Below are 24407 nucleotides of genomic sequence, written 5' to 3'. Positions count from 1 at the left end.
AGACCCGACACCGTGCGCGGTAAAACTCTCAGTGTGGAGACAGAGATCGGGAACCGTGTCTGGCAAAATTCCCAGTTTGGGATATGGAGACCGGGAACCGTGTCCTGTATAACTTCCTGTGTGCTATGTGGACACCGGGAACCGGGAGCAATGAATCACCCGGCGTGGGGACAAGAAAACTATAAACCTCTCTCACAGCCCCCCCCCCCCGACCATGCCATGTTCAGGAAGGAGTGTCGAAGGTCCTTCAGTCTGATCGTATCCACTGTCTCCGACTAGAGATAAATCATCGTCAGTGTTACAAAGCCGCCAACATTCACACGACCCTGGACTTTCCGTGTAACAAATAAACCCATAGGCGTTCTCGTCAAATTTCGTAAACCTCGTGACGAGTTCAGTCAAATACAGAATTCAGGCGTTCCCGAGGATTTTCAAGACCCCATTCCGGCTGGAAATGAACTGGAAGGGTCCCATTGGGAGGCAGATGGTGGGAGTGAATGGGAAGGGCTGGGTCCCATTGGGAGTGAATGGGAAGGGGTGGCGTCTATTGCGAGTGCGAATGGTGGGAATGAATAGGAAAAGGTGGCGTTTGGTTGACAGCGAGGTCTGTGTGAGTGAACGGTAAGAGATGGGTCCCGTTAGGAGTGGCGACAGCGAGAGAGGACGGTAAGGGGTGTGGTCTCGTTTTTGCAAAATTATCCTCATCTTCAATTTCATCCTGGGCTACTGCTCCACCGCAGAGAGTGAGATTGGACAGTTCGGAGAGAGCTTCACTCCGTGCCTGACCCCGGGAGTGTGGGATGGACAGTGTGGAGGGATCTTCACTCCGTGTTTAACGTTGGTATCCATCCCTTATCCCTCTCGTACTCGCGACCTCTGTAGATTAACGTCGATATTATCGTCGATTTTAACTGTCTGCGTGGTGGCAAGAGGGGATCAGTTAGCCAGGATGGAGATTAGGTGGAGATGCGATCCTTGCCACCCAGACTCTGCCAGTCCGACCTCCCTCTGCCTGGAGCTGAGATGCTACTGTGTTAGTGTGAGGAGCTCCGACACACTGTTGCAGTGCACAGGGCAGAAACCTCAAATAAAACTCAAGTCCGACACCAAGACAGGAAGTGACAGCGGTTTATTGATTTCATCATGACAAATGTAAATTAAACAATGTGTGAGCTGCTGATGTGCGGGGATAAATAAACTGCTCCCGACTCACTCACAGTCACACACAATTAACTGACCGGCGACAACGAGTGACCGGTTGAATAACCAGTCCCGTTTCTCACTGTCACTCTGCATTGGGGAACCGATGATTATAAAATCACACTTCAGGGCTGTGTCCGGGATCGCTGCAGATCCAGGGTCACTGCCGAGGTATTTGTCAATTTAACATCATTACATCGGCCAGACTGCCGAATGCACCGTCCTCAGCAAAGGGAGCAAAAGGATTCTCTCCCGGGATAATTCCACCTCGGGACACTGGTGTCCCAGACTGCGCCCCGTCCCCCGGGCTGTTCCTATTTGTGCAATTCTCCGGCGTCTCACGTGGCTGGGGGGGAGGGAGGTGGGCTTGAACCAGCACATCCGGCGGAAGCTGTGCCGCTGTACAACAGGCAGAAATACATCACTGCGGCAGTGCTTCTGATGTCACAGAGCGTGAGACTGGAGCCAGTTCCGTTAGAACTGTTGGGAATTAAACCTGGCAGTGGACATTAAAGGTAAGGGGAGGGCGGGAGTTAAAGGGGAGGGCGGACAATCGGCTAAAATGATCCCATTCCGCGGGCGGGGATGTTCACACATTCAGATGTTCACACGGTCACTGTCAGTCCGGGTCTGGTTTCCTGCAGAGATCTCAGTTCCTTCCTCCCGGTCTCACTGAACAGATTGTTAACCAGCCTGAAATAGATGGAAGAATAAAATTGAAATAAACAGATTACACAACAGTGTCAGTCGCAGGGGACTGGGGTTAATGTTCCAACAACATTCACAGACAAATACCACCAGAAAACCCGCAGATCCGCTGATATTTTATCACATTGAACATTGACACAAACACTCACTCGATTTGCTCCAGATTCGGGACGGTCAGTATGAGGTGGCGGAGAGCGGGGACAGATCGATCTGTGAGTGAGTTTGGTCCCAGGTCCAGTACTGTCAGTGATGGGTTTGTACTGAGAGCGCAGACGAGATCCTCGACACCAGAATCTGTCAGACCGACGTTGAACAGCCTGGAGATGAGAGAGAGTGAGGGTGAAGGACACAGAGAGACTGGAGACGGTACAAATCCCCAGTGTTTATCAGTAACACAATTACTGATCACATTAATGTTCAGTGTCAGACACCCAGTGACTGTAAACACAATCTCCCACAGTCTGGTACTTACACCAGTTTCTGTATTTTACACTCCGGGTTCCTTAAAGCCGCAGACACCAATTTCACTCCTGAATCTCCCAGTTTATTACCACTCATGTTCAGCTCCGTCAGTGATGGGTTTGTACTGAGAGCGGAGACGAGATCCTCGGCACCAGAATCTGTGAGACTGACATCCCTCAGCCTGGAGATGAGAGAGAGTGAGGGTGAAGGACACAGAGAGACAGGAGACGGCAGAAATCCCCAGTGTTTATCAGTAACACAATTACTGATCACATTAATATTCAGTGTCAGACACCCAGTGACTGTAAACACAATCTCCCACAGTCTGGTACTTACACCAGTTTCTGTATTTTACACTCCGGGTTCCTCAGAGCCGCAGACACCAGTTTCACTCCTGAATCTCCCAGTTTATTACCACTCAGGTCCAGCTCCGTCAGTGATGGGTTTGTACTGAGAGCGGAGGCGAGATCCTCGGCACCAGAATCTGTGAGACCGACCTTGAACAGCCTGGAGATGAGAGAGAGTGAGGGTGAAGGACACAGAGACAGGAGACGGTACAAATCCCCAGTGTTCATCATAACACAATTGCTGATCACATTAATGTTCAGTGTCAGACACCCGGTGACTGTAAACACAATCTCCCACAGTCTGGTACTTACCCGAGTTTCTGTATTTTACACTCCGGGTTCCTCAGAGCCGCAGACACCAGTTTCACTCCTGAATTTCCCAGTTTATTCCTCCCAAGTCTAAACACAAACAGACAAATTGATGAACAAAGTGATTCAAACCGCGGGTCTGAGGGAATTTCTCTCTCTCGGATATTTCAGGAAAGACTAAACCCTTCAGTAAATCTCTGATCGGAGTTCCCATCACTGTCAATGTCCCTCATTGCCCAGCTCCAGTGTATTGACCGAATGTCAGTAATTTAGTCTGTCGGTGTGACCCTGTAAACTCCACATATTCTGTCTCATTCCCCGATGGTTAGAAAAGTGTTACTGATGTGAGAGGGTCGGGAGGGGCAGGGATGAAGGATGGGAGAAAGTCCCACAGTGAGGAAGATTTGTAAATGGAAGTCCCACCTGAGGGAAAGGGATAGGAAAACCGAACCTGCAGGAAGAAGTGGGATGAGAGAGGGAGATCCCACATGAGGAAGGGGGAACGGGAAGAGAGATCGGACAGGAGAAAAGGGGATGGGGAACAGGGATCCACAAGGCGGAAGGGTGATGAAGAGAGAAACCGAAGAAAGGAAGGGTTATAGGGATGAGAGAGCCCGCAGGAGGAATGGGTATGGGGAAGAGATCCCCAAGAAAGGAAGGGGAATGTGGATGAGAGGTCCCACAGGAGGGCCCGAGGGGGAAACGATGATCCTACAAGAGGAGAGGATGCAGCAATAGATTGTACAGGAGGGATGGGTCTGAACCTAGGATCATAATTAGGAGAGGAGATGTGCCCATGCAGTCTGGGTATCTGGGAGTAAACAAAGTCATTCAGGTGGGCTGATGGTGATAGTCACACACGGGGAAGGGCAGGGTAGGACAATCTCACAATGGTATTTCTTTCATTCTCACTGGACAGTCTGCTGACGGTCTCTTATCCCTCACTGGGAAGGGGGTGTGAATCTCTGACCCACCTTTTGCTGTCAATGTTGGTCTGGGTGTCAGTAACAGTGATCAGGAACATTGTCAATGGATGTGTCAGAGGCAGGGAGAAACACAGCCATTCCTGTGATTTACTACCATTAAACCAATGGCCGTTGTTCACTGATCTGATGAAGTTTCCAACATCCCTTCACAAGGAACCGCAGAACCCTCCTGTCCTTGGGGAATTACTGACGATTCCCTGGCATTTATCACAATTCTTCACAGTCTAATTTATCGCAGTTTAACCCAAAACACTTTGCATTGAAACAACACAATGGAACAATTTCACAGTTCAGAGTTACCTCAAATCTTGGCACTTGTGCAGCCCGGGTCCCAGCCGCTGGATTCCTTCACACTGAATGTGGCAGTTCCCCAGGTTGAGGTGTTTTATTGTATCACAGGGTACGATGACATGAGACAGGACCGTGCAGTCAATCGGAGTCAGTGTCATTCCACTGAATGAAAGTGTTTCCACTGATCCCAGTGCGGCCTGAGCCAGTCCACGATTCTGAGACTCAAACAGGTAGTGCAATGTGTTCAGGAGGCTCCTTCTACCAACTCCACTCCATGTGTTTCCACTCTGGCGTGCAACCTCCTCCTTCACCCAGTCAATCACCTGGCAGGTTGTTTGATGAGGAAATGGGCCCAGAAACTCCTCCAGGCCCCTAGCTGTCATTGGGGAGGAGAGACCAGCAATAAAACGGAGAAATATATCAAATCGACCGTCTGTCGTATTGTGGGCTTCAGTGAGGAATTTCAGGATATTCCCGGGATGTAGAGTCAGGAATTGTGCGACTGCAGCTACAAACTCTTGGATGGTGAGGTGTGGGAATGTGTACACCACGCTCCGGGCAGAATTCTCTCTCTCCAAAAGCTCCATCAGGAACCCGGACAGGAACTGGGAAGGCTGCAGATTGTTCTTGATCAAATCTCCATCTGTAAACACAATCTTCCTCTGGGACACTCCTCTGAAGGCCATCTGACCAACCCTGAGTAACACATCACGGGGGTTCTCAATCTCACGGCCGTGGTTTTTCAGGATGTTGTAAATATAGTAGCAATATAGTTGGGTGATGGTCTTGGGAACTCGCTGCGGGTCCCTGACTCTTTGTGTGAAGAAGGGGCCGAGCGCCAGAGCAAGGATCCAGCAGTAAGAGGGGTTGTAGCTCATGGTGTACAGGATCTCGTTCTCCTCCACGTGTTTGAAAACAGCTGCTGCCACTGTCTGATCTTCAAAATGTCTGATGAAATATTCCTTCCGTTCCTCACCAACAAATCCCAGGATTTCAGCCCGGACATTGATATCCGCCTTTTCCAATAAATGTAACGCTGTGGGACGTGTGGTCACCAGCACTGAACACCCTGGGAGCAGCTTGCCCTGGATTAAACTGCACACAATGTCAGACACTTCACACCACCACTCAGGATCTGGGCAGTGGTGTTTGGGTTCTGTATCTCTGCGACTGTCAGCAAAATCGATTCTGTGTTTGAATTCATCCAAACCATCGAATATAAACAGCAATCCCTCTGGGTTCTTCCAGACCTCTCTCAGTAAATTCCCAAAGTATGGATACTGATCCAGAATCAGTTCTCTCAGGTTTATCTTACAGTTAATGGAGTTTAAATCCCGGAATTTGAAACTGAAGACAAACTGGAATTGTTGGTAGATTTTCCCTGTGGCCCAGTCATAAACAATCTTTTGTACCATTGTTGTTTTCCCGATTCCCGGGACTCCGGCCACTGCTGCGAACATACCTGTTTTGTTTCCAAAGACAGATTTTTTAAAGTTTTGAACAAAACTCCTCTGGAACAACTGGTCAGTCCGGATTTTTTCCAGCTCTCTGCGGAAATGTTTTTCTCTCCACTCCTCGTGGTCTCTGCCTCTTGCCAGCAGCTCATGTTCCACAAGTCTCCGATCTCGAACAGTAGAAATGACCGTGAGCTCAGCGTATCGATCAACCAGCTGGAAAACCTTCACCTTCTCCCTCATCAGGATCGTGTTCACTCTCAGTGTTTCAGTTTGTGCCCGCAGAGTCTCCTTGTGTTTCTGTCGAACATCTTAGGAGAGATAGAAATAGGTTATCAATGCCTGGTCTGATGAACATGGAGAGTACTACATATATTCTTTAATAAAAAAAAAACTTGTTAAAGACATTGTTTGGGTGAAATCCGGAGATCAGAGACAGAGTGTCTGAAAATGAACGATGGCCCAGAAACATTTCTGATCTGATTCTGATTCGCTGTTAAGGCTCCACTCTGCACTGCAGAGGGTAACACTGGTGGGGGGTGGGGGGGCAATTTACTTGCTCTACTGACATTTACTTTTCTCACAACGGACCCCATGTTCTTGACACTCCTTTAGGATTAAACTGTCAGCACTAAGCCACAGAAAAGTAACATAATTTCTGTTTCCCTTTCCAGGCTGAACCAGTCATGATGTAACACGCCCCACACTAGTCTACAGTCTCTTCATCTCCGAGGAGCTGGTACATGAACTCAGGCAATTCCTCAGTGATGCGCGGAACAGCCGGAAGCTGAAGAGAATGGCAGCGGTAATAAGGGAGTCTATAGGTAGGCGATTCTGTGGACACAAAAAAAGGAAACACCGATGGTCTTCGCCTCTCAGGTGCCATTGTCCGAAATGTTTCTGGACACGTCCACAATATCCCGAGAAAGGATGTTGAGCAGCCAGAGGTCGGGGCAAACGTTCGTACCGACGACATAGGAAGAGAAAAGGGAGGAGGTCTGGAAAACAGAACATATGGAGCTAGAAAAAAAAAGCTGAGAAGCAGGACCTCAAAAGTAGTAATCTCAGGACAGCTGCCTGTGCCACCCGACAGTGGCAATAGCAATAGAATGAGGTGGCAGAGAAATTGTGGTTGAGGTTTTGGAGCAGGGGGCAGAGATTCAGATTTCTGGATAATTGGGACCACTTCTGGGGCAGGTAAGACCTGTACAAAAGGGACGCGTTGCACGTGAATCCGATAGGGACCAATATTCTTACGGGCAGATTTACTGGAGCTGTTGGGAGTGTTTTAAGCTAAAATGTCAGGGGGATTGGAACTCGGACGATAGAGCTGTGTGGATGAACCAGCAGGTTTACAAGTAGACGATGGGTGTAACATGAATGTAAGGAAGAACAAGCCAATGACTGGGTTCAGATACAGACAGAGCAAAGTGTTAAATTGTACCACATAGACAAAATTCAAAAGGGCGCAGATGCAGGACTGAACGCATTGTATTTAAATGCGCGCAGCGTTCGGAATAAGGTGGACGAACGCTTGGCGCAATTAGAGATTGGTTGGAATGATGTTGCGGGCATCACTGAGTCGTGGCTGAAAGAAGACCACAGTTGGGAGCTTAACGGTACAGGATGTACGTCTTGTCGAAAGGACAGGCAGGAAGGCATAGGCGGTGGTATTGTAGCTGTGTTGGTTCGAGATAGAATCACATCTTTAAAAAAGTGGTGGCATAGGGTCAGAGAATGCTGAATCTTTGTGGGTGGACATAAGAATCCGCAACGGTTAAAAAAAAAAATTATGGGAATCCTTTATTGGCCTGCAAATAGTAGCAAAGGTGTGGGGTTGAGATTGCAAAGGGAGCTGGAAAAGGCATGTAATAAATGTGATGAAGCAATTGTAATGGGGGACTTCAATATGCATGGGTAATAAAAAAATCAAACAAACTTCAGGAGTTGGATCGCAAGAGAGGGATTTTACTGAATACCGATGAGTTAGCGTTTTAGAGCAGTTTGTGCTTAGGAATACTCAGGGAAGGGCTATCTTTGATTGGGTGTTGTGCAATAACCCTGATCCTATGAGGGAGCTTAATGTAAAAGAACCCTTAAGAGGTAGTGATCATCATTTGAATGAATTGATTCTGCAGTTTGAGAGGGAGAAGCATAACTTACAGTATCAGTATCGCAATGGAATAAAGGGAATTACAGAGGCACGAGAGAGAAACTTACCCAGGTAGATTGGAGAAGGATACCAGTGGAGATGACGGCAGAGCTGAGATGGCTGAAGCTTCCGGGAACAGGTCACAAGTTGCAGGATAGATATGGGCTACGGAGGCAGAGGTTCTCAAGTGGCACGTATAGGCCACCATAGTTGACAAAGGAATTTAAAGACTACATAAAAGCCAAGGAAAGGGCATACAAGGCAACAAACGTGAGGGAAAGTTGGATGAATAGAAAACTTTTAAAATCCAACAAAAGGCAACTAAAAAAGCTATAAGAAGGGGAAAGATGAAATATGAGGGCAGAAAAACCAATAATATAAAGCAGGATAATAAACACTAAACACTTTTTTCAGTTATATAAACAGTAAGAAGGAAGTGAGAGTTGATACTGGAACACTGGAAAATGATGTTGGTGACATAGTAATGGTGGACAAACAAATGGCAGAATAACTTAATGTGTACTTTACATATATCTTCACTGTGCAAGACGCTAGCAGCGTGAAGTGGTCTGCGAGTGACAGGCAGTAGGAGTGAGTGCCATTCTATTACAAATTAAAAAGTTCTCGGCATACTGAAAGCTCTTAAGGTGCAAAGTCACCTGTGCCAGATGGACTACATCCCACAGTCATGAGAGAGGATGCTGAAGAGTTGACGGATGCATTGGTCATGAACTTTGAAGAATCACTTGATTCGGGCATGGTCCTGGAGGACTGGAAGATTGCAATTGTACCTCTACTCTTTAAGAAGGGAAGAGGGCAAAAGAAAGAAAATTATAGGCCAGTTAGCCAAACCTCGGTGATTGGGAAAGAGTTGGAGTCTCCTATTAAGGTTGAGATTTCAAGGTACTTGGAGACTAATGACAAAGTAAGTTAGCGTGGGTTTTGTTAGAATTCATCGAGGAAGTCAGAAGCAGGGTGGACAAAGGAGTCAGTGGATGGCATTTACTTGGAATTTCAGAAGGCATTTGATAGGGTGCTGCACATGAGTCTGCTTAACCAGATAAAAATCTATGGTGTCACAGGAAAGATACTGGCATGTGTCGCGGAATTACTGACAGGCAGCGAGTGGGAATAAAAGGGGCCTTTTCTGGTCGGCTGCCAGTGACTGGTGCTGTTCCGCAGGGATCAGTATTGGGACCACTGGCTTTCAGATTGTTTGTCAATGATGTAGACGATGGAATGAAAGTTTGAGGATGATACAGAGATAGGTGCAGGGGTAGGTAGTGCGATTGCAACAGGACTGAGACAAATTGGAAGAATGGGCAAAAAGTGGCAGATGGAATAGAGTGTTGTAAATGTTCGATGATGCATCTAATATAAATGCTGAGCCTTTACAAGACGGTATTCAGGCCGCAGTTGGAGTATTGTCAACAGTTTTGTGCCTCATACCTCTGAAAAGATGTGTTGTCATTAGAGAGGGTCCAGAGGAGATTCAAGAGGATGATTCTGGGAATGAAGGGGTTAACATATGAGGTGTGTTTTGGCAACTTTGGGCCTATACTCACTGGAATTTTGAGGAATACGAGGGAATGTGTTTGAAACCTACCAAATGTTGAAAGGACCAGACAGGGTGGATATCCAGAACCAGAGGGCACAGCCTCAAAATTGAGGGGCGATGCTTTAAAACAGGTAAGGAGGATTTCGTTTTAGCTAGAGAGTACTGAATCTGTGGAATGCTCTGTCACAGACTGCAGTGGAGGCCGAGTCCATGGGTATATTTAAGGCAGAAGTTCCTGATCGGTCAGGGCATCAAAGGATATGGCGAGAAGGCAGGTGTATGGGGCTGACTGGGATCTGGGATTAGCCATGATGCAATGGCGGAGCAGACTGATGGGCTGAATGGCCTAATTCTGCTGCTACGTCTTGTGGGCTTTGGAGGAATAACAACAACTCTCGGCTTCGCTTTGGATCGGAGGTATGAGGTTTCCCTTGCTGAAGTTGGATGTTCCAATTGGAATGGTTTGCCTTCAGTTTTGTCAGATCCCAGGATATTCGGCCCTACAGAAAGGGGAACGCCGTGGTTTCATCTCTGACTGACTGGAATGTCTGTTTATCAAACTCGTAGAGGCCTCTGGGTGCACAGCCTGAGACCCGGAAGGTGTCGGGTGTTGTGGCAAATGAAAATCGCTTTCTGTCCTTCAGCCACAGCAACAAAAACCTGTCTTCCCGACTCTGGCAGTCTCTAAACCGGCCTCTAAATACAGGTATTCAGACTGTCAGAGTGAAATAAAGACTTTGAGATTTCCGTTCCATCTCTTACCCTTCAGATGCACCGGCACTTCAGATACACCCCGCTCAGTGTCCATGTAGGCGAACTGGCTGTCACCTGTTCAACAGATTAACCTGCATGAAGTCTGTTCTGTGTAATACTGTAAATTCATCAGCATTTACATCTGTAACACACAGTGTATTGTTCACCGTACCACGTTCCCGTATTTCATTCAATATTCTGCTCAGCTTCGGTAAATGGTGGTGTAGTTTCACAAAGGATTCCCACATCACCCTCCGGGCCCCTGAGCCCTTCTCCATCACCAGGTCCAGGAGGAGTTTGGAAGCGCCCGCTCGGTTTCCCTTCTCCGCCAGCTCAGTCACGCTCTGTAATGAACAATGGGGAATATATCGAGGAGCGGAGGGATGGGTACAAATCTACCCTGAACATGGACTGACCCAGTGCATTCTGCTCGCCGCAAATCACTAACAGCCATTGAAGTGTTCATAGTGGGGGAAAGAATTTAAAAGAAGTGAGCGGGGTCAGTCATGTCCTTCTCAACGCCACAGATTGTCGGGAAACATCCGCTTGGCAAGTTTTAAGTGGAGTAGACACAGTGTGAGTGAGCCAGGGATAGAGTGGGGAGTTGAGGCTTTGTGTCAGAGAAGGTTCAGTGAGGCAAGGTGGAGGCTTTAGGTAGATTTTGGATAGTATTTTCCCTTCCTTTTCACGGTTAGAACAGTGAGAATACCAGGCAGGATAGTGGAATGCTCTTCATACTGCGTGTAGCAAGGCAGGGAGACCGCCAGTGTCCCAGATAACTACACCTTCAGGAATTGCATCCAGCTGCAGCTTCTTACAGACTGTGATCAGGAATTGGAACTGGAGCTGGTTGAACCCAGGATCATTCAAGAGGATGAGAGGTTGACTGACAGGCTATACAGGGATGGAGCTATACCTAAGGCGCAGGACACAGGTAACTGAGAGGCAGCCACTGCAGGAAACTCCTCTGTAACAGGTATACAGATTTCTGTTTCGGGGTATGACCTAGCAGAGGAAAGCCACGGTCATTAAGCCTCTGATACCGAGTTTGGTTTTGTGACTCAGAACGAGTGAGAAGCGTGAGCTGAACTAACAGGGGGAATTCCGCGGTTAGGAAAACAGACTGGAGATTCTGTTGACGAGAACAATATTTCTGGATGGTGTGTCAGGGATATCTCGGTTCGAGTCTGAAACTTTCTTAAGGGCAGTGTGAGCAGCCAGAGGTCATGGTCCACGTTGGTACCAATGACAAGAGTAGTAAGTGTGATGAGGTCCTGCAAAGTGAGTTCATGGAGTTAGATGCTAAACTGAAGTGCAGGAACTCCAGGGTTGTGTTCTTAAGATTGCTACCCGTGCCCCATGCTGGGGAGGACTGAAATAGGACGATAATACAGTTTAACGTCTGGCTGATGAGATGGTGCATGACCGAGGGCTTCAGATGTTTGGATGTTTGGGCTCTCTTCCAAGGAAGTTGTGGCCTGGACACCCGTGATCGTTTTACACCCGAACTGGAGGCAGACTGATACCCCTGTGGGAAGGGTTGTTAGCGCTGCATGGAGAGAGGGGAGGTGTCAAACTTGAGTTGCAGGGGGTGAGGAACTAGCATGGATGGTGGAGTGGTTGTGTGGGAAAGATGTTGTTAAGCCAACATACAAAGTCAGGAAACTAAAGGATGAGAATCGTTTTTCCCAAAATACGTATTATTTCAATGCAAGGAGTACTGTATGAAAGACAGATCGGCCTAGCATGTGGATCAGCACATTGAATTACAGCATTGTAACCATTGTTGTGATTTGGTTGGAGGAGGTGCAGGATTAACAGCTCAGCATTCCAGTGTTCCGTTGCATTAGACACGATTCGATAGAGTGGGAGGGATTACAGAGGGACGGGTGGCATAACTAGTCAGAGAAAATGTCACTGCATTGCTCAGACAGGACAAACTGGATAGCTGGTCCAATGAGACTACATAGGTGAAACTACGGATTAAGAAAGGGATGACCATGTTAGTTGGATTATATTATAGAGCACCCAATAATCAATGGGATTTAGAAGAACAAACGTGCAGGGAGTTCACAGAAACAAGAAACATAAGATTCTGATGGTAGACAATTGACTTTCCATTTATTGACTGACTCACTGGGTTAAAGGGCTGGATGGGATAGTGTAGGTCAAATGTGTCCAGGGAAGTTTCTGTAATCGATATATTCAGGTCACAACTGGAGAGAGTGCATTCTGGAATCCCTATTAGGGAACAAAACAGGGCAAGCAATAGAGGAGTGTGCAGGAGAACACTTTGGATCTGGTGATCATAATAACATCAGTTTAACAATCATTATGGAAAAGGATGGGTCTGGTCTTTGGGTTAAGACTTTAAATTGGAGAAAAGCCAATTTTAAAGGTACCAGAAAGGATCTGATGAAAGTGGATTGGGACTGGTTGATTTCTGGTACAGATGTGCTTGGTAAGTGTAGGGCCTCCAAAACCTATATTTTGAGAGTACCGAGTTCAAATACAGAAATGACCACAAATGAAGAGTTTGAATGTTCCCGACAGAATAAAAGACAAGGGTATCTTCGTTTAGGGAATGTTGTTTTCTTCTTCTTTATTTTTTTTTTTTAAAAAGAGATATCAAGGCCCTGAGCATATCACAAGTATAGGCTCAAAGGATCAAATGAGGCATTTGATGAGTACAGGAAATGCAAGAGTTACTACAGGAGGAAATCAAGAGGGCGAAAGTACAGCCTGAGTTTGCTACAGCAGACAAGGGAAAAGAGAACCCCAAATCCTTCATCAAATGTATTTAGAACAAAAATATTCCAACGGTCTAAATTGGTCTGCTTGAAGCTCAGAGTGGGCATTTGTGCTTGAAGCTCAGAGAGGGCATTTGTGCTTGAAGCTCAGAGTGGGCATTTGTGCTTGAAGCTCAGAGTGGGCATTTGTGCTTGAAGCTCAGAGTGGGCATTTGTGCTTGAAGCTCAGAGTGGGCATTTATGCTTGAAGCTCAGAGTGGGCATTTATGCTTGAAGCTGAAGTAGATGGGGGAGACTTAAAATGGATTTTTTACAGTTATATTTACTCAGGAGACATATAGCATCTTTAGAGTGAGGCGGAACTGCAGTGAGATCATGGACTCTATACAGAGGAGGAGGTGGTTGCTGTCTTGAGGCAGATTAGGGAGGGTAAATCCCCAGGGTTTTCCTTCATAATTTGTCTGAGGCGAGTGCAGAGCTTGCAGGTGTTCCAGTAAAGATATTTAAAATGTTAGATGCAGAAGTATTGGAGGGTAGATAATGTTGTTCTGCTGTTTGAAAAGGCTGTAGAAATAAGCTGGGGAATTATAGGGTCGTGAGCCTGACAACAGTGGTGGTAAAGTTATTGGTGGGTATTCTAAGGGACTGGGTATGAGTATTTGGATGGACAAGGATTCATCAGGTATAGTCATCACTGATTTGTACCTGGTATATCTTGTCTTACCAATCTTATGGTTTCTTGAGGATGTTACCAGGGGAGCAGTGAAGGCAAGTGAGGGATGTTGTCTACATGGACTTCAGCAGGGCCTTTGACAAGGTCCCTCATGGGAGCCTGGTTAATAAGGTAAAGTCGCTTGACATTCATGACATGGTAGTAAGTTAGTTTAGATATTGGATTCGTGAGAGAATCTAAAAGAGGCAGTAGAGATTCTCTGACTGGAGGTCTATGACTAGTGGTGTGCTTCATGGATCTGGATGATAATGTGGTAAACTGAGTCAGTAAATCTGTGGATAACATCTAGGTAGTAACGGCGAGGAAGTTTATCAGAGTTTGCAGCGGGACCTGAAACAGCTGGAAGAAGGTGGAGTGGAGATCGGCAGATAGAATTTAATGAAGACAAGTGTGAGGTGTTGCACTATTTGAGGACAAACTAGGATAGCATTAAGACATTGAGTGGTTTGGCAATGAGCGGTGCGGTAAAACCAAGATATCAGGGAATACAGATCCAAAATTGCTTAAAAGTGTTGTCAAAGGTAGATGTCCTGATAAAACGTTTAGGATATGGGCCTTCTTAAATCAAAATATCGAATACAGAAGTTGGGATATTATGTTGAAATTCATGTTGCAGAGGCTAATTGGGAGCAATGTAACCATATAACCAGATGACAATTACAGCACGGAAACAGGCCTTCTCAGCCCTTCTAGTCCGTGACGAACGCTTAACCTCACCTAGTCCCACCGACCCGCACGCAGCCCACCTACCTCTCGGAAGGATATCAATAAGATTGAACGAGTGCAGAAAAAATTACAAGGTGTTGTCAGGACTTGAGGGCCTGAGGTAGAGGGAAAGTTTGAATAGGTTAGGACTGCCATAGAGTGTAGGAGGACGAGGAGAGATGTGATAGAGGTATAAAAGTTTATAAAAGGTATAGATAAAGTAGATGCAAATAGGCATCTGTTACTGAGGTTGGGTGAGACCGGAATTAGAGGCCATGGATTAAGGATGAAAGATGAAAGAAAATTTGAGGGAGAACTTCTTCACTCAGAGGCTGGTGAGAGTATGGAACGAGCTGCCATCGGAAGTGGTACATGTGCATTCGATTTGATCATTTAAAAACAATTTGCTTTAAGTACATGAATGAAAGGGGTATGGATGTCTCTTGTCGGTGTGCAGATCAATGAAACTAGGCATATAATAGGTCAGTGTGGACCTGATGGGCCGAAGAGCCTGTTGCTGTACTGTAGAGTTTGATGACTATGGCTAAGTCAAACTATGACAGAGTCACTGTTGATTTTCCCAGGGGTAATCTCTGGTGACCGCAGCAGGTTCACAATTAACTGCCCGGCTCCATGATGAGTCCAGTGTCAGCCTACAGCTGGGAACTAGCAGTGAGGAGCAGACAGTAATTACAGGACTTTTGTGCATGTCAGAGAGACCAAAGTCAAATGGTAGTAATACAGAGAGGGAAGGTTGGATTGAAATTGTCAGCTGTCGCATGTGGAATGTTAGCGCTGGGGATAATATGTGGCTCTTCACTAAAATTCAGTCTGGTGAGCAATAGGTGAATGTGTCCCAGTAACAGGAGGACCACTGGAAAGACGTTTCTTGGTAATTCTGTGTTATCTGCAGATGCTTGGACGATTTTCAGTGATATTATTTTGCAGTTCCTAGTGTTAACAGGAACTGTGGTAATTACAAACTCAACATGGAACAGTGACAAGGAACAGAAGGTAACTGAACCATGAGGATTGTTGGAATATTTGATCAAATGAAAGAGGGTCAGTAGTTGAAAAGAGAGACGATATTCAGTCCTGCCTGTTCAATTGATGATGGAGTTGAAGGTAGACTCGAGAAATGAGCTGAGAAATAAGTTAATATATATTTGATTTGTGGGAAACCCGGGAGTAATCAAGAGAGTCTGCTGAATGGCCATTAAGGTCGAGCATTGGGAACATGATGTGATGTCAGTGGTTCTCTGTCCACTTGCAATGCCCATCAAGTGTCACATCACTAAATTCACCTGTCAATCATTGTCTGTATCCTAACCTGTCTAAAAGTGAATGTGTTCAGTAATATTGACAGAGGTCTGGGTTGGTTTCTGCAAACAAAAACTCTGTTCTTGATGTTGACCACAAGCATTGCAGGATTTTCATAGCCCAGAGGTAACATTACACTGGTTCTGTCAGTCTGTGATTGATTCAGTAGAATCTACACTCAGTCTATGTTCCTACCACTTACGTGATACTCTGGCCCGGTGAAGTGATCCTCGCCCATTAACATGAAGCCGACTCCCTCCACACCCTCCTCAATCGCCTGCTCCAGTCGCTCCATGTAGAATCTCGTCAACTGGAACAGTTGGTGATCCTCACAATTTGACAGGAAGGCCGAGATTGCGGAGTTCAGATCTGTAGTCAGTCATAGAACGTAAAATATTTGAGTGTACGATGTGTATGCGGACACGATGCCAATTTAAACCAATCCCATCTTCAGGAACATGGTCAATATCCCTCCGTTCCCGGCCTACTCATGAGTTCAAACCCTCTCAGATGCTGCTGAGTATCTGTTTCCAGTCCCTCCCTCGGCAGCTCATTCCAGACACCGATTACTCTCTGTGGAAAACATGCATCCTAAATCCCCTTTAAACTTTACCCTCTAACCTTGAACCTATTCACTCCAGTGCTTGATATTTGCACAAAGCCATGGACTGTCGAACTTTGCTTTGCCCCTCATAAATATATGAATTCTCTGAGATAGAGGTCTCAGACTCCGACGCTCCAGAGAAAGGAATCCAAGCTTGATCGACCTCTCCCAGAAGCCAATATTCTGTAATCAGGGTGAAACTCACCTGCACCCTCGCCAGAGCCTTTACATCATTCTCATGATATGGCTACCAGATTTGTGCACAATACTGAGATTGTCTCTTAACCACAGTTCATCCAGTTACAGCACAACTTTAAAAATTACGTACTCACACATCAACTCATCGTTAGCACGCTGCCAATTGTGTTCCCACTTTCAGGGAGCTATGCCCATCCATCACAAGACCCATCCATACATCAGCCTTCCTAACGGTCCCAGCATTCACTGTGCACAGCGCTAGCAAACTTGATCTCCCAAGGTGCAACTCCTCACATTTGCCCGAATTAACTGTACTCGGTGACTTTCTGTTCATATTTCTCATTGGATGCTGAACATTTTGACAACAGTCCCAAATTCACACAACTCCGCCGAGTTGGTTAATCGACGAATCAATCCACCTACGTGATTCTTTCTATTTAATACATAGTTTATTATTAAGTTATTTACATCACACACGACACATAGCGAGCCAGTAGCCTTGCGGAGATTACTGGTCACAGACCTTCACCCAGAAGAATGATCCTCCATTCCTGCTCTATTTGATGTGGCCAAGACAACACTGAAATCAATGTACAAAGTCTCCGCTGAAGATTCCTCAAACCGAAACGTCGATTGTTCCTTTCCCTCGATAGGTGCTGCCTGACCTGCTGAGCTCCTCCACCATTTTGTGTGCTGCCCTCACTACTTACCCTCTTGTTTTACTTTAATCCTATTCACCAAGGACATTCAATGCCTCCGTAGCCCACTCAGATTCCCTGTTTAAAATTTCTCTGTCACTGTCTCCCGCACCCAGCCCGTTCTCCCACAATATAACGCTCCTTAACTCGGCCACAGAAAACACACCGAGAACTCCCCTCAGCTCCATTGAGCAACAACCCGGAAATCCGGGGAGAATTCACCACTGGCCTTCCAAACAGAAAACAACATCTGTTTCTCACTGTCTGTTGAAGGCATTTCCCACATCAGGATGTAACAAATACTGACAGAAATTCTGTCTGTTCCCTGGACGGTTACATTGCCCGCTGCTGTATTCCTGTCTGAGTGTCACCCATACCCACCTTATTCAGGAGCTCCTTCCCCTTTCACTCAGGTGAAGATCTGCACGGTGAGCGGAGTGATTCGACCATTCCCGTTGTAGGTCCCTGCGCTGGACCTAGTGAATTGTTCCAGTGCTCAAGGTCGCTTTACCGGTAGGGTCAATGACCCCGTTTAATGGCACGTTTTGCTGTGCCCCTTTAGCGCCCAAGTTTATTCCTCTGAACTATTGATGATTTGACTACACGTGTACAATGATGACAGAGTTTTAATGACAGAGAGCCCAGTGAACATACCTGTGTACATTCTGACTCTGAATGACGTTGGTTGATTGTCGTCTGCTTGTCCGCCGTCTGGGTGGAAGAAAGCACCACCTGCTGGCGATGATCTGAATTACACAAATAAAAGAGTGAGTCAGTCAAGCCTGGTTTATACTCTGCGTCAACGCGTCGCTGTAAGCTCTGCGTCACCGCAAACCCTACGCAAATTTGATAAGGACCCCCACGCGACAGCTTGCATTGCTGCGACGCGCACCTCTCACAAAATTCAATCGCGCGTCGCGGCAACACAGAACGCAACAACTGTGATCGGTCCGCTTCATTGTATCGCATGTCATTCTACGCTGCAATAGCTTCCCATTGGGCGACTGAAGGGCAGGGAAGGAACTCTGGTTGTAATGCTTTCCATAAAGCCTTACAGACCTCCGAAATTGGACAGGTTGCTCTCTGGGAAGGATGTGATCGGTCGGTGGGAAGCCTTCAAAGAAGAAATTTTGAGAGTGCAGAGTTTGTATGTTCCTGTCAGGATTAAAGGCAAATTGAATAGGAATAAGGGACCTTGGTTCTCAAGGGATATTACAACTCTGATAAAGAAGAAGAGGGAGTTGTATGAAATGTATAGGAAGCAGGGAGTAAATAAGGTGCTTGAGGAGTATAAGAAGTGCAAGAAAATACTTAAGAAGGAAACCAGGAGGGCTAAAAGAAGGCATGAGGTTGCCTTGGCAGTCAAAGTGAAGGATAATCCAAAGAGCTTTTACAGGGTATATTAAGAGCAAAAGGATTGTAAGGTATAAAATTGGTCTTCTTGAAGATCAGAGTGGTCGGCTATGTGCGGAACCAAAGGAAATGGGAAAGATCTTAAATAGTTTTTTCTGCATCTGTATTTACCAAGGAAACTGGCATGAAGTCTATGGAATTAAGGGAAACAAGTAGTGAGATCATGGAAACTGTACAGATCGAAAAGGAGGAGCTCCTTGCTGTCTTGAGGAAAATTAAAGTGGATAAATCTCTGGGACCTGACAGGGTGTTCCCTCGGACCTTGAAGGAGACTAGTGTTGAAATTGCAGGGGCCCTGGCAGAAATATTTAAAATGTCAGTGTCTACAGTTGAGATGCCGGAGGATTGGAGAGTGGCTCAGGTTGTTCCGTTGTTTGAAAAAGGATCGAAAAGTAATCCGGGAAATTATAGACCGGTAAATTTAACGTTGGTAGTAGATAAGTTATTGGAGGGAGTACTAAGAGACAGAATCTACAAGCTTTTGGATAGACAGGGGCTTATTAGGGAGAGTCAACATGGCTTTGTGCATGTTAGGTCATGTTCGACCAATCTATTGGAGTTTTTCGAGGAGGTTACCAGGAAAGTGGGTGAAGGGAAGACAGTGGATCTTGTCTACATGGACTTCAGTAAGGCCTTTGACAAGGTCTCGCATGGGAGGTTAGTTAGGAAAATTCAGTTGCTGGGTATACATGGAGAGTTGGTAAATTGGATTAGACATTGGCTCGATGGAAGAAGACAGAGAGTGGTGGTAGAGAATTGCTTCTCTGAGTGGAGGCCTGTGACTAGTGGTGTGCCACAGGGATCAGTGCTGGGTCCATTGTTATTTGTCATCTATATCAATGATCTTGGATGATAATGTGGTAAATTGGATCAGCAAGTTTGCTGATGATACAAAGATTGGAGTTGTAGTAGACAGAGAGAAAGGTTTTCAGAGCCTGCAGAGGGACTTGGACCAGCTGAAAAAATGGGCTGAAAAATGGCAGATGGAGTTTAATACAGACAAGTGTGAGGTATTGCACGTTGGAAGGACAAACCAACGTAGAACATATAGGGTTAATGGTAAGGCACTGAGGAGTGCAGTGGAACAGAGGGATCTGGGAATACAGATACAAAATTCCCTAAACGTGACATCACAGGTTGATAGGGTCATAAAGAGAGCTTTTGGTACATTGGCCTTTATTAATCATTATTAATCAAAGTACTGAGTATAAGAGCTGGAATGTTATGATGAGGTTGTATAAGGCATTGGTGAGGCCGAATCTGAAGTATTGTGTTCCATTTTGGTCACCTAATTACAGGAAGGATAGTAATAAGGTTGAAAGAGTGCAGAGAAGGTTTACAAGGATGTTGCCGTGACTTGAGAAACTCAGTTACAGAGAAAGGTTGAATAGGTTAGGACTTTATTCCCTGGAGCGTAGAAGAATGAGGGGAGATTTGATAGAGGTATATAAAATTATGATGGGTATAGATAGAGTGAATGCAAGCAGGCTTTTTCCACTGAGGCAAGGGGAGAAAGAAACCAGAGGACATGGGTTAAGGGTGGGGGGTGATAGTTTAAAGGGAACATTAGAGGGGGCTTCTTCACACAGAGAGTGGTGGGAGTATGGAATGAGCTGCCAGACGAGGTGGTAAATGTGGGTTCTTTTTTTAACATTTAAGAATAAATTGGACAGATACATGGATGGGAGGTTTACGGAGGGATATGGTCCATGTGCGGGTCAGTGGGACTAGGCAGAAAATGGTTTGGCACAGCCAAGAAGGGCCAAAAGGCCTGTTTCTGTGCTGTAGTTTCTATGGTGCTATGGTTCTAAATTATGGAGGACACATTTCGCACGAAAAAAGACGCTCGCGTCTTGTTTACCCTGACACTACCATGACCATGAAGCCTTGTGTGGGCGGATGAGTGCACATGCGTGACGTGCGGGAATTGCCGAGCTGCACAGATACACCAACGCACAAGTATAAATGCTCAAAATGCGCGTAGACCACTTGCGTAGGTTACGCCGTCCAGTTAATGCAGAAGTATAAACCACGCTTTACTCTGCCCTTCAAATTTAAAACACTTCTGTAAGATTGCTGCTCAGTCTCCTACTTTCCAGGGAGTAAAAACAGAGTGGTCATCCTCTCCCCAGAACTGAGGCCTTCTGGCCCTGACAACAGACTCGCAAATCGTCTCTGCACTCTTTCCACTTTACCCAAGCCTTTTGAAACATATAGCGGCAAGAACTATACTTTGTACCACAAACACAGTCTCACCAACGACTGATACAACGGTCCCATAGTGGTTAACACACGTCTTTACAGTTTGAATGACCCAGTTGCAATTCCCACCGCTGCCTGTAAGAGTTTGCAGGTTCTCACTGTGATCACATGGGTTTCCTCCAGATGATCTCGGGGGACCTAATGGGCAGCGCGGCTCACTGTATCTCAATAAAAAAATAAATAAAATAATTTCCCAAATCCAGCACTCAGTACCCTGACTGTTGAAGGACGACGTGGTAAACACATCTTCACTACCCCATGTTGCCGTATTGAGCGAACAGTGCACCCATACTCCACAATGCCCCCGTTCTGCGACAATCTCAGACCAATATTCAATGCAATATTCAAAATGAAACTGCAGAGCACCAGGAAAACCAAGGTAAAGTAAGGTTTGATGTTGATAGCATCCCTCAAGAATATGCAGTGAAGCTGGTAGAGAGAAGCCAGAAGAGCATTGCAAACAAAAAGAAGACCAGGAAAGCTAAATGGATTTCTGCGAAAGCTGAGCAGCGAAGAGAAGTGAAGGACATTGGAACAAATACCTCCAAATGAACACAACGTTCAAGAAGACAAAGGAGAGATAAGAAAACTTACTTAACAGACTGATGCAAAGAAGATGAAGAAACCAAAGAATTGGAAAAACAAGAGATCTATTCAAGAAGATTAGAGAAATCAAAGGAACATTTCATGCAAAAATAAGTATAGTAAAAGGCAAAGAAGGGGAGGCCCTTACAGATCCAGAAAATGTCAAAAAGAAATGGCAGGAATACACAGAAGAATTGTACAGAAAATATCCCAACAGCCAAGACACCAGCAATGACTCCCTCGACGATCCAGAGCCAGACATTCTGGAAAGTGAAGTCAAATGGGTGATAGAAAACATTGCCAATATAAAGGCAACAAACATCACAGTTGCTGGTGAACGCAGCAGGCCAGGCAGCATGTCTAGGAAGAGGTACAGTCGATGGTTCGGGCCGAGACCCTTCGTCAGGACCAGCAACTTTGATGTCTGTTGCTTGAATTTCCAGCGTCTGCAGAATTCCTCGTGTTTGCGCCAATAAAAAGGCTGCAGGATGTGACAGGAGTCCAGTTGAATTGTTTAAAACTTTAAAAGATGTTGCTGTAAAAGTGTTGTACGCAATTTGCCAGCAGATCTGATAATCCTAACAATGGCCTTTAGACTGGAAAACAAAAGTTTATATCCCAATTCCCAAGAAGGTCAATGTAAAGGATTGTTCAAATTACCGAACAATTTCACACGGTGGCAAGGTGACACTAAAGATCACGCAAGCAAGACTACAGCAACGTATGGAACGAGAACAACCAGATGTACAAGTTGGTTTTCGAAAAGGCAGAGGGACCAGAGACAAAATTGCTAACATATGCTGGATAATAGAGAAATCAGCAGAATTCCAGAAAAGTATTTATCTATGTTTTAATGATGAATCTAAAACCTTCAACAGTGTGGACCATAATAAACTATGGCAAATCCTTAAAGAAATGAGGATACCTGGGCATCTGATCTGCCTTATGAGAAACTTGTACGGAGATCAAGAAGCAACAGAACTGACCACGGAACAACAAACTGGTTCAAGATTGGGAAAGGAGTATGACAAGGCTGCATTCTGTCACCCTACTTATTTAATCTATATGCTGAACACATCATGAGGAATGTTGGTCTAGAGGACTCAAAATGTTGGAATCAAAATTACCAGACAAAAGATAAACAACTTCAGATATGCAGGTGATACTGTTCTAATGGCTGAAAGTGAGGAGGATCTGAGGAAGCTTCGAATGAAAGTGAAAGAAGAAAGCTGGCTCCTTGCTCAATATTAAGAAAACCAGGCAGTCCTATTAACTCCGTCGTATTAAGTGGAAAGGAAGTGGAAGCAGTGATGGATTTTGTCTTCCTCAGTTCAACAGTTTCTACATGGTAAATGCAGCTAGAAAATTAATCGGTGCTTACTCCTGGGGAGGGCAGCGATGGGAATTTAGAAAAAATACTGAAACGCAGACACATAACATTGTCTCCGAAGTCCGTAGAGTCAAGTCTATGGTATTTCTAGTTGTGATGTGTGGCTGTGAGAGCTGGACTGAACACAAAAGAATCGACGCTTTCAACTTGGATGCTGGAGAAAAGTGTGAAGAGTTCGTTGGACAGCCAGAAGATCCAACAAGTCAATACTTGAAGAAACACTGCCAGACTGCTCACTAGGAGGCTTGAGAAGATGAAATATTTTGGCCACATCATGAGAAGACAGGATTCCTTGGAGAAGACTCTCATGTTAGGCAAAACAAGAAGGAGAGGATGACAGACACTACGATGGATAGATAATATTACTCAGACAATGGCTATGCCCTCGAGGGATCTTACCGAGGCAGTTTCCAACAAGAAGACTCGGTGTGCAGTAACGCTGCTGTATTTGGCTGTATTCATGGGTTTTCATGTATGTTTTGAATGACGATTAACGGAACATAAGTTGGACAATGATTGTATCATAAGCAAAATACAGAATAAATACAAATGTTTTCAGTCAATAACAGACTTGTAAATGTTGCATTTTGTCCCTCAGATAAATTGCTGATGCAGACAGGGAGAAACCATACTCCAAACATCTGTCCCCACAGCGCCCACTGGGACAGTCGTGTTGTGAGTGTTACTGGGACAGGCTGCTGGCCCAAGGTGGGTCTGTTTACTCCGCTGTTTAAACCCAGCCAGCTCAAACAAAAGGCAGCCACTGAGTCCCTGCAGCCCGTTGTGTCATAGAGAAAGATCGTGACTTGCTCTCAATATCCCCCCCCCCACCCCCTGCACACTGCACTTGCTGGTCAACACTTTACCGGTGTCCGCTACAAATGTATTGAAGCCTTCGTCCTCGCCACTTCAGAGGAGATAAACCCCCTGTTCTCCCTCTTCAATCCGTCGCCCTTGCAGCTCCTCTAACTCCATGGCGAGGAAGAGCGGCATTGAAGCAACAAGCTTGTTGGATCTTTCCCAAGAGTCAGTTTAGGAAACAAGTGGCGGGGTCTAGAGAGGGAACTCCTTAATGACAAACCCCATATTCCCATTGGTTGGTATGCTAAATTGGCATTTGCTGTCACCAATGAGAGACAAGTAAATCTCACGTCACTTCACGGGAGATACCGGGCACGCGCAGCGTCAGCACGGGAGCGCGAGGGTGACGGCGCTCCGCCAGAGGGCGCGCGTGGGCAGTGGGAGGGGTGGTGAGCTGGAGCGCGCGGAAGATGGGGAGACTGTCGAGTCAGTGACAGAGACCGCGGGAGCCTGGCGCTCGGTCCCGTACCGTGCTGGCCAGCTCACCGAATGAGTCATGGTCGATCCGCAACCCGCTGCGGTACAACACTAACTCATAAATATCCATGTATATACCTAATCAATGTAGTGTTTCTATTCAGTTCCACAATATAATTAATATGCAGAAGTTATATTGGCTTACACTAATTAAACTGTCAGAACTTTTCTAATCAACGCACCAAATGCAT

The 24407-nt window shown here is 45.9% G+C and overlaps 1 protein-coding gene across 1 annotated transcript in view; it reads right to left on the bottom strand.

Moving 5' to 3' along the window:
- Nucleotides 1-1112: 1112 nt before the first annotated feature.
- LOC140208519 (NACHT, LRR and PYD domains-containing protein 3-like) overlaps nucleotides 1113-24407 on the bottom strand; it is a 36407-nt gene continuing 13112 nt past the window's right edge. The window contains exons 3-12 of the mRNA XM_072277260.1: nucleotides 17883-17974; nucleotides 15931-16097; nucleotides 10393-10564; nucleotides 10230-10295; nucleotides 4313-6068; nucleotides 3030-3116; nucleotides 2707-2877; nucleotides 2381-2551; nucleotides 2058-2225; nucleotides 1113-1893 (exon numbers count right to left, since the gene is read on the bottom strand). Of these exons, the coding sequence (XP_072133361.1) occupies nucleotides 1806-1893; nucleotides 2058-2225; nucleotides 2381-2551; nucleotides 2707-2877; nucleotides 3030-3116; nucleotides 4313-6068; nucleotides 10230-10295; nucleotides 10393-10564; nucleotides 15931-16097; nucleotides 17883-17892 (2856 nt within the window). The 5' untranslated portion in view covers nucleotides 17893-17974 and the 3' untranslated portion in view covers nucleotides 1113-1805. The remainder of the gene's footprint in view (nucleotides 1894-2057; nucleotides 2226-2380; nucleotides 2552-2706; nucleotides 2878-3029; nucleotides 3117-4312; nucleotides 6069-10229; nucleotides 10296-10392; nucleotides 10565-15930; nucleotides 16098-17882; nucleotides 17975-24407) is intronic.

The sequence above is a fragment of the Mobula birostris genome, chromosome 13, assembly GCF_030028105.1.
Source record: "Mobula birostris isolate sMobBir1 chromosome 13, sMobBir1.hap1, whole genome shotgun sequence".
NCBI classification, from domain to species: Eukaryota; Metazoa; Chordata; class Chondrichthyes; order Myliobatiformes; family Myliobatidae; genus Mobula; species Mobula birostris.
This window is presented reverse-complemented; position numbering and strand designations above follow the sequence as displayed.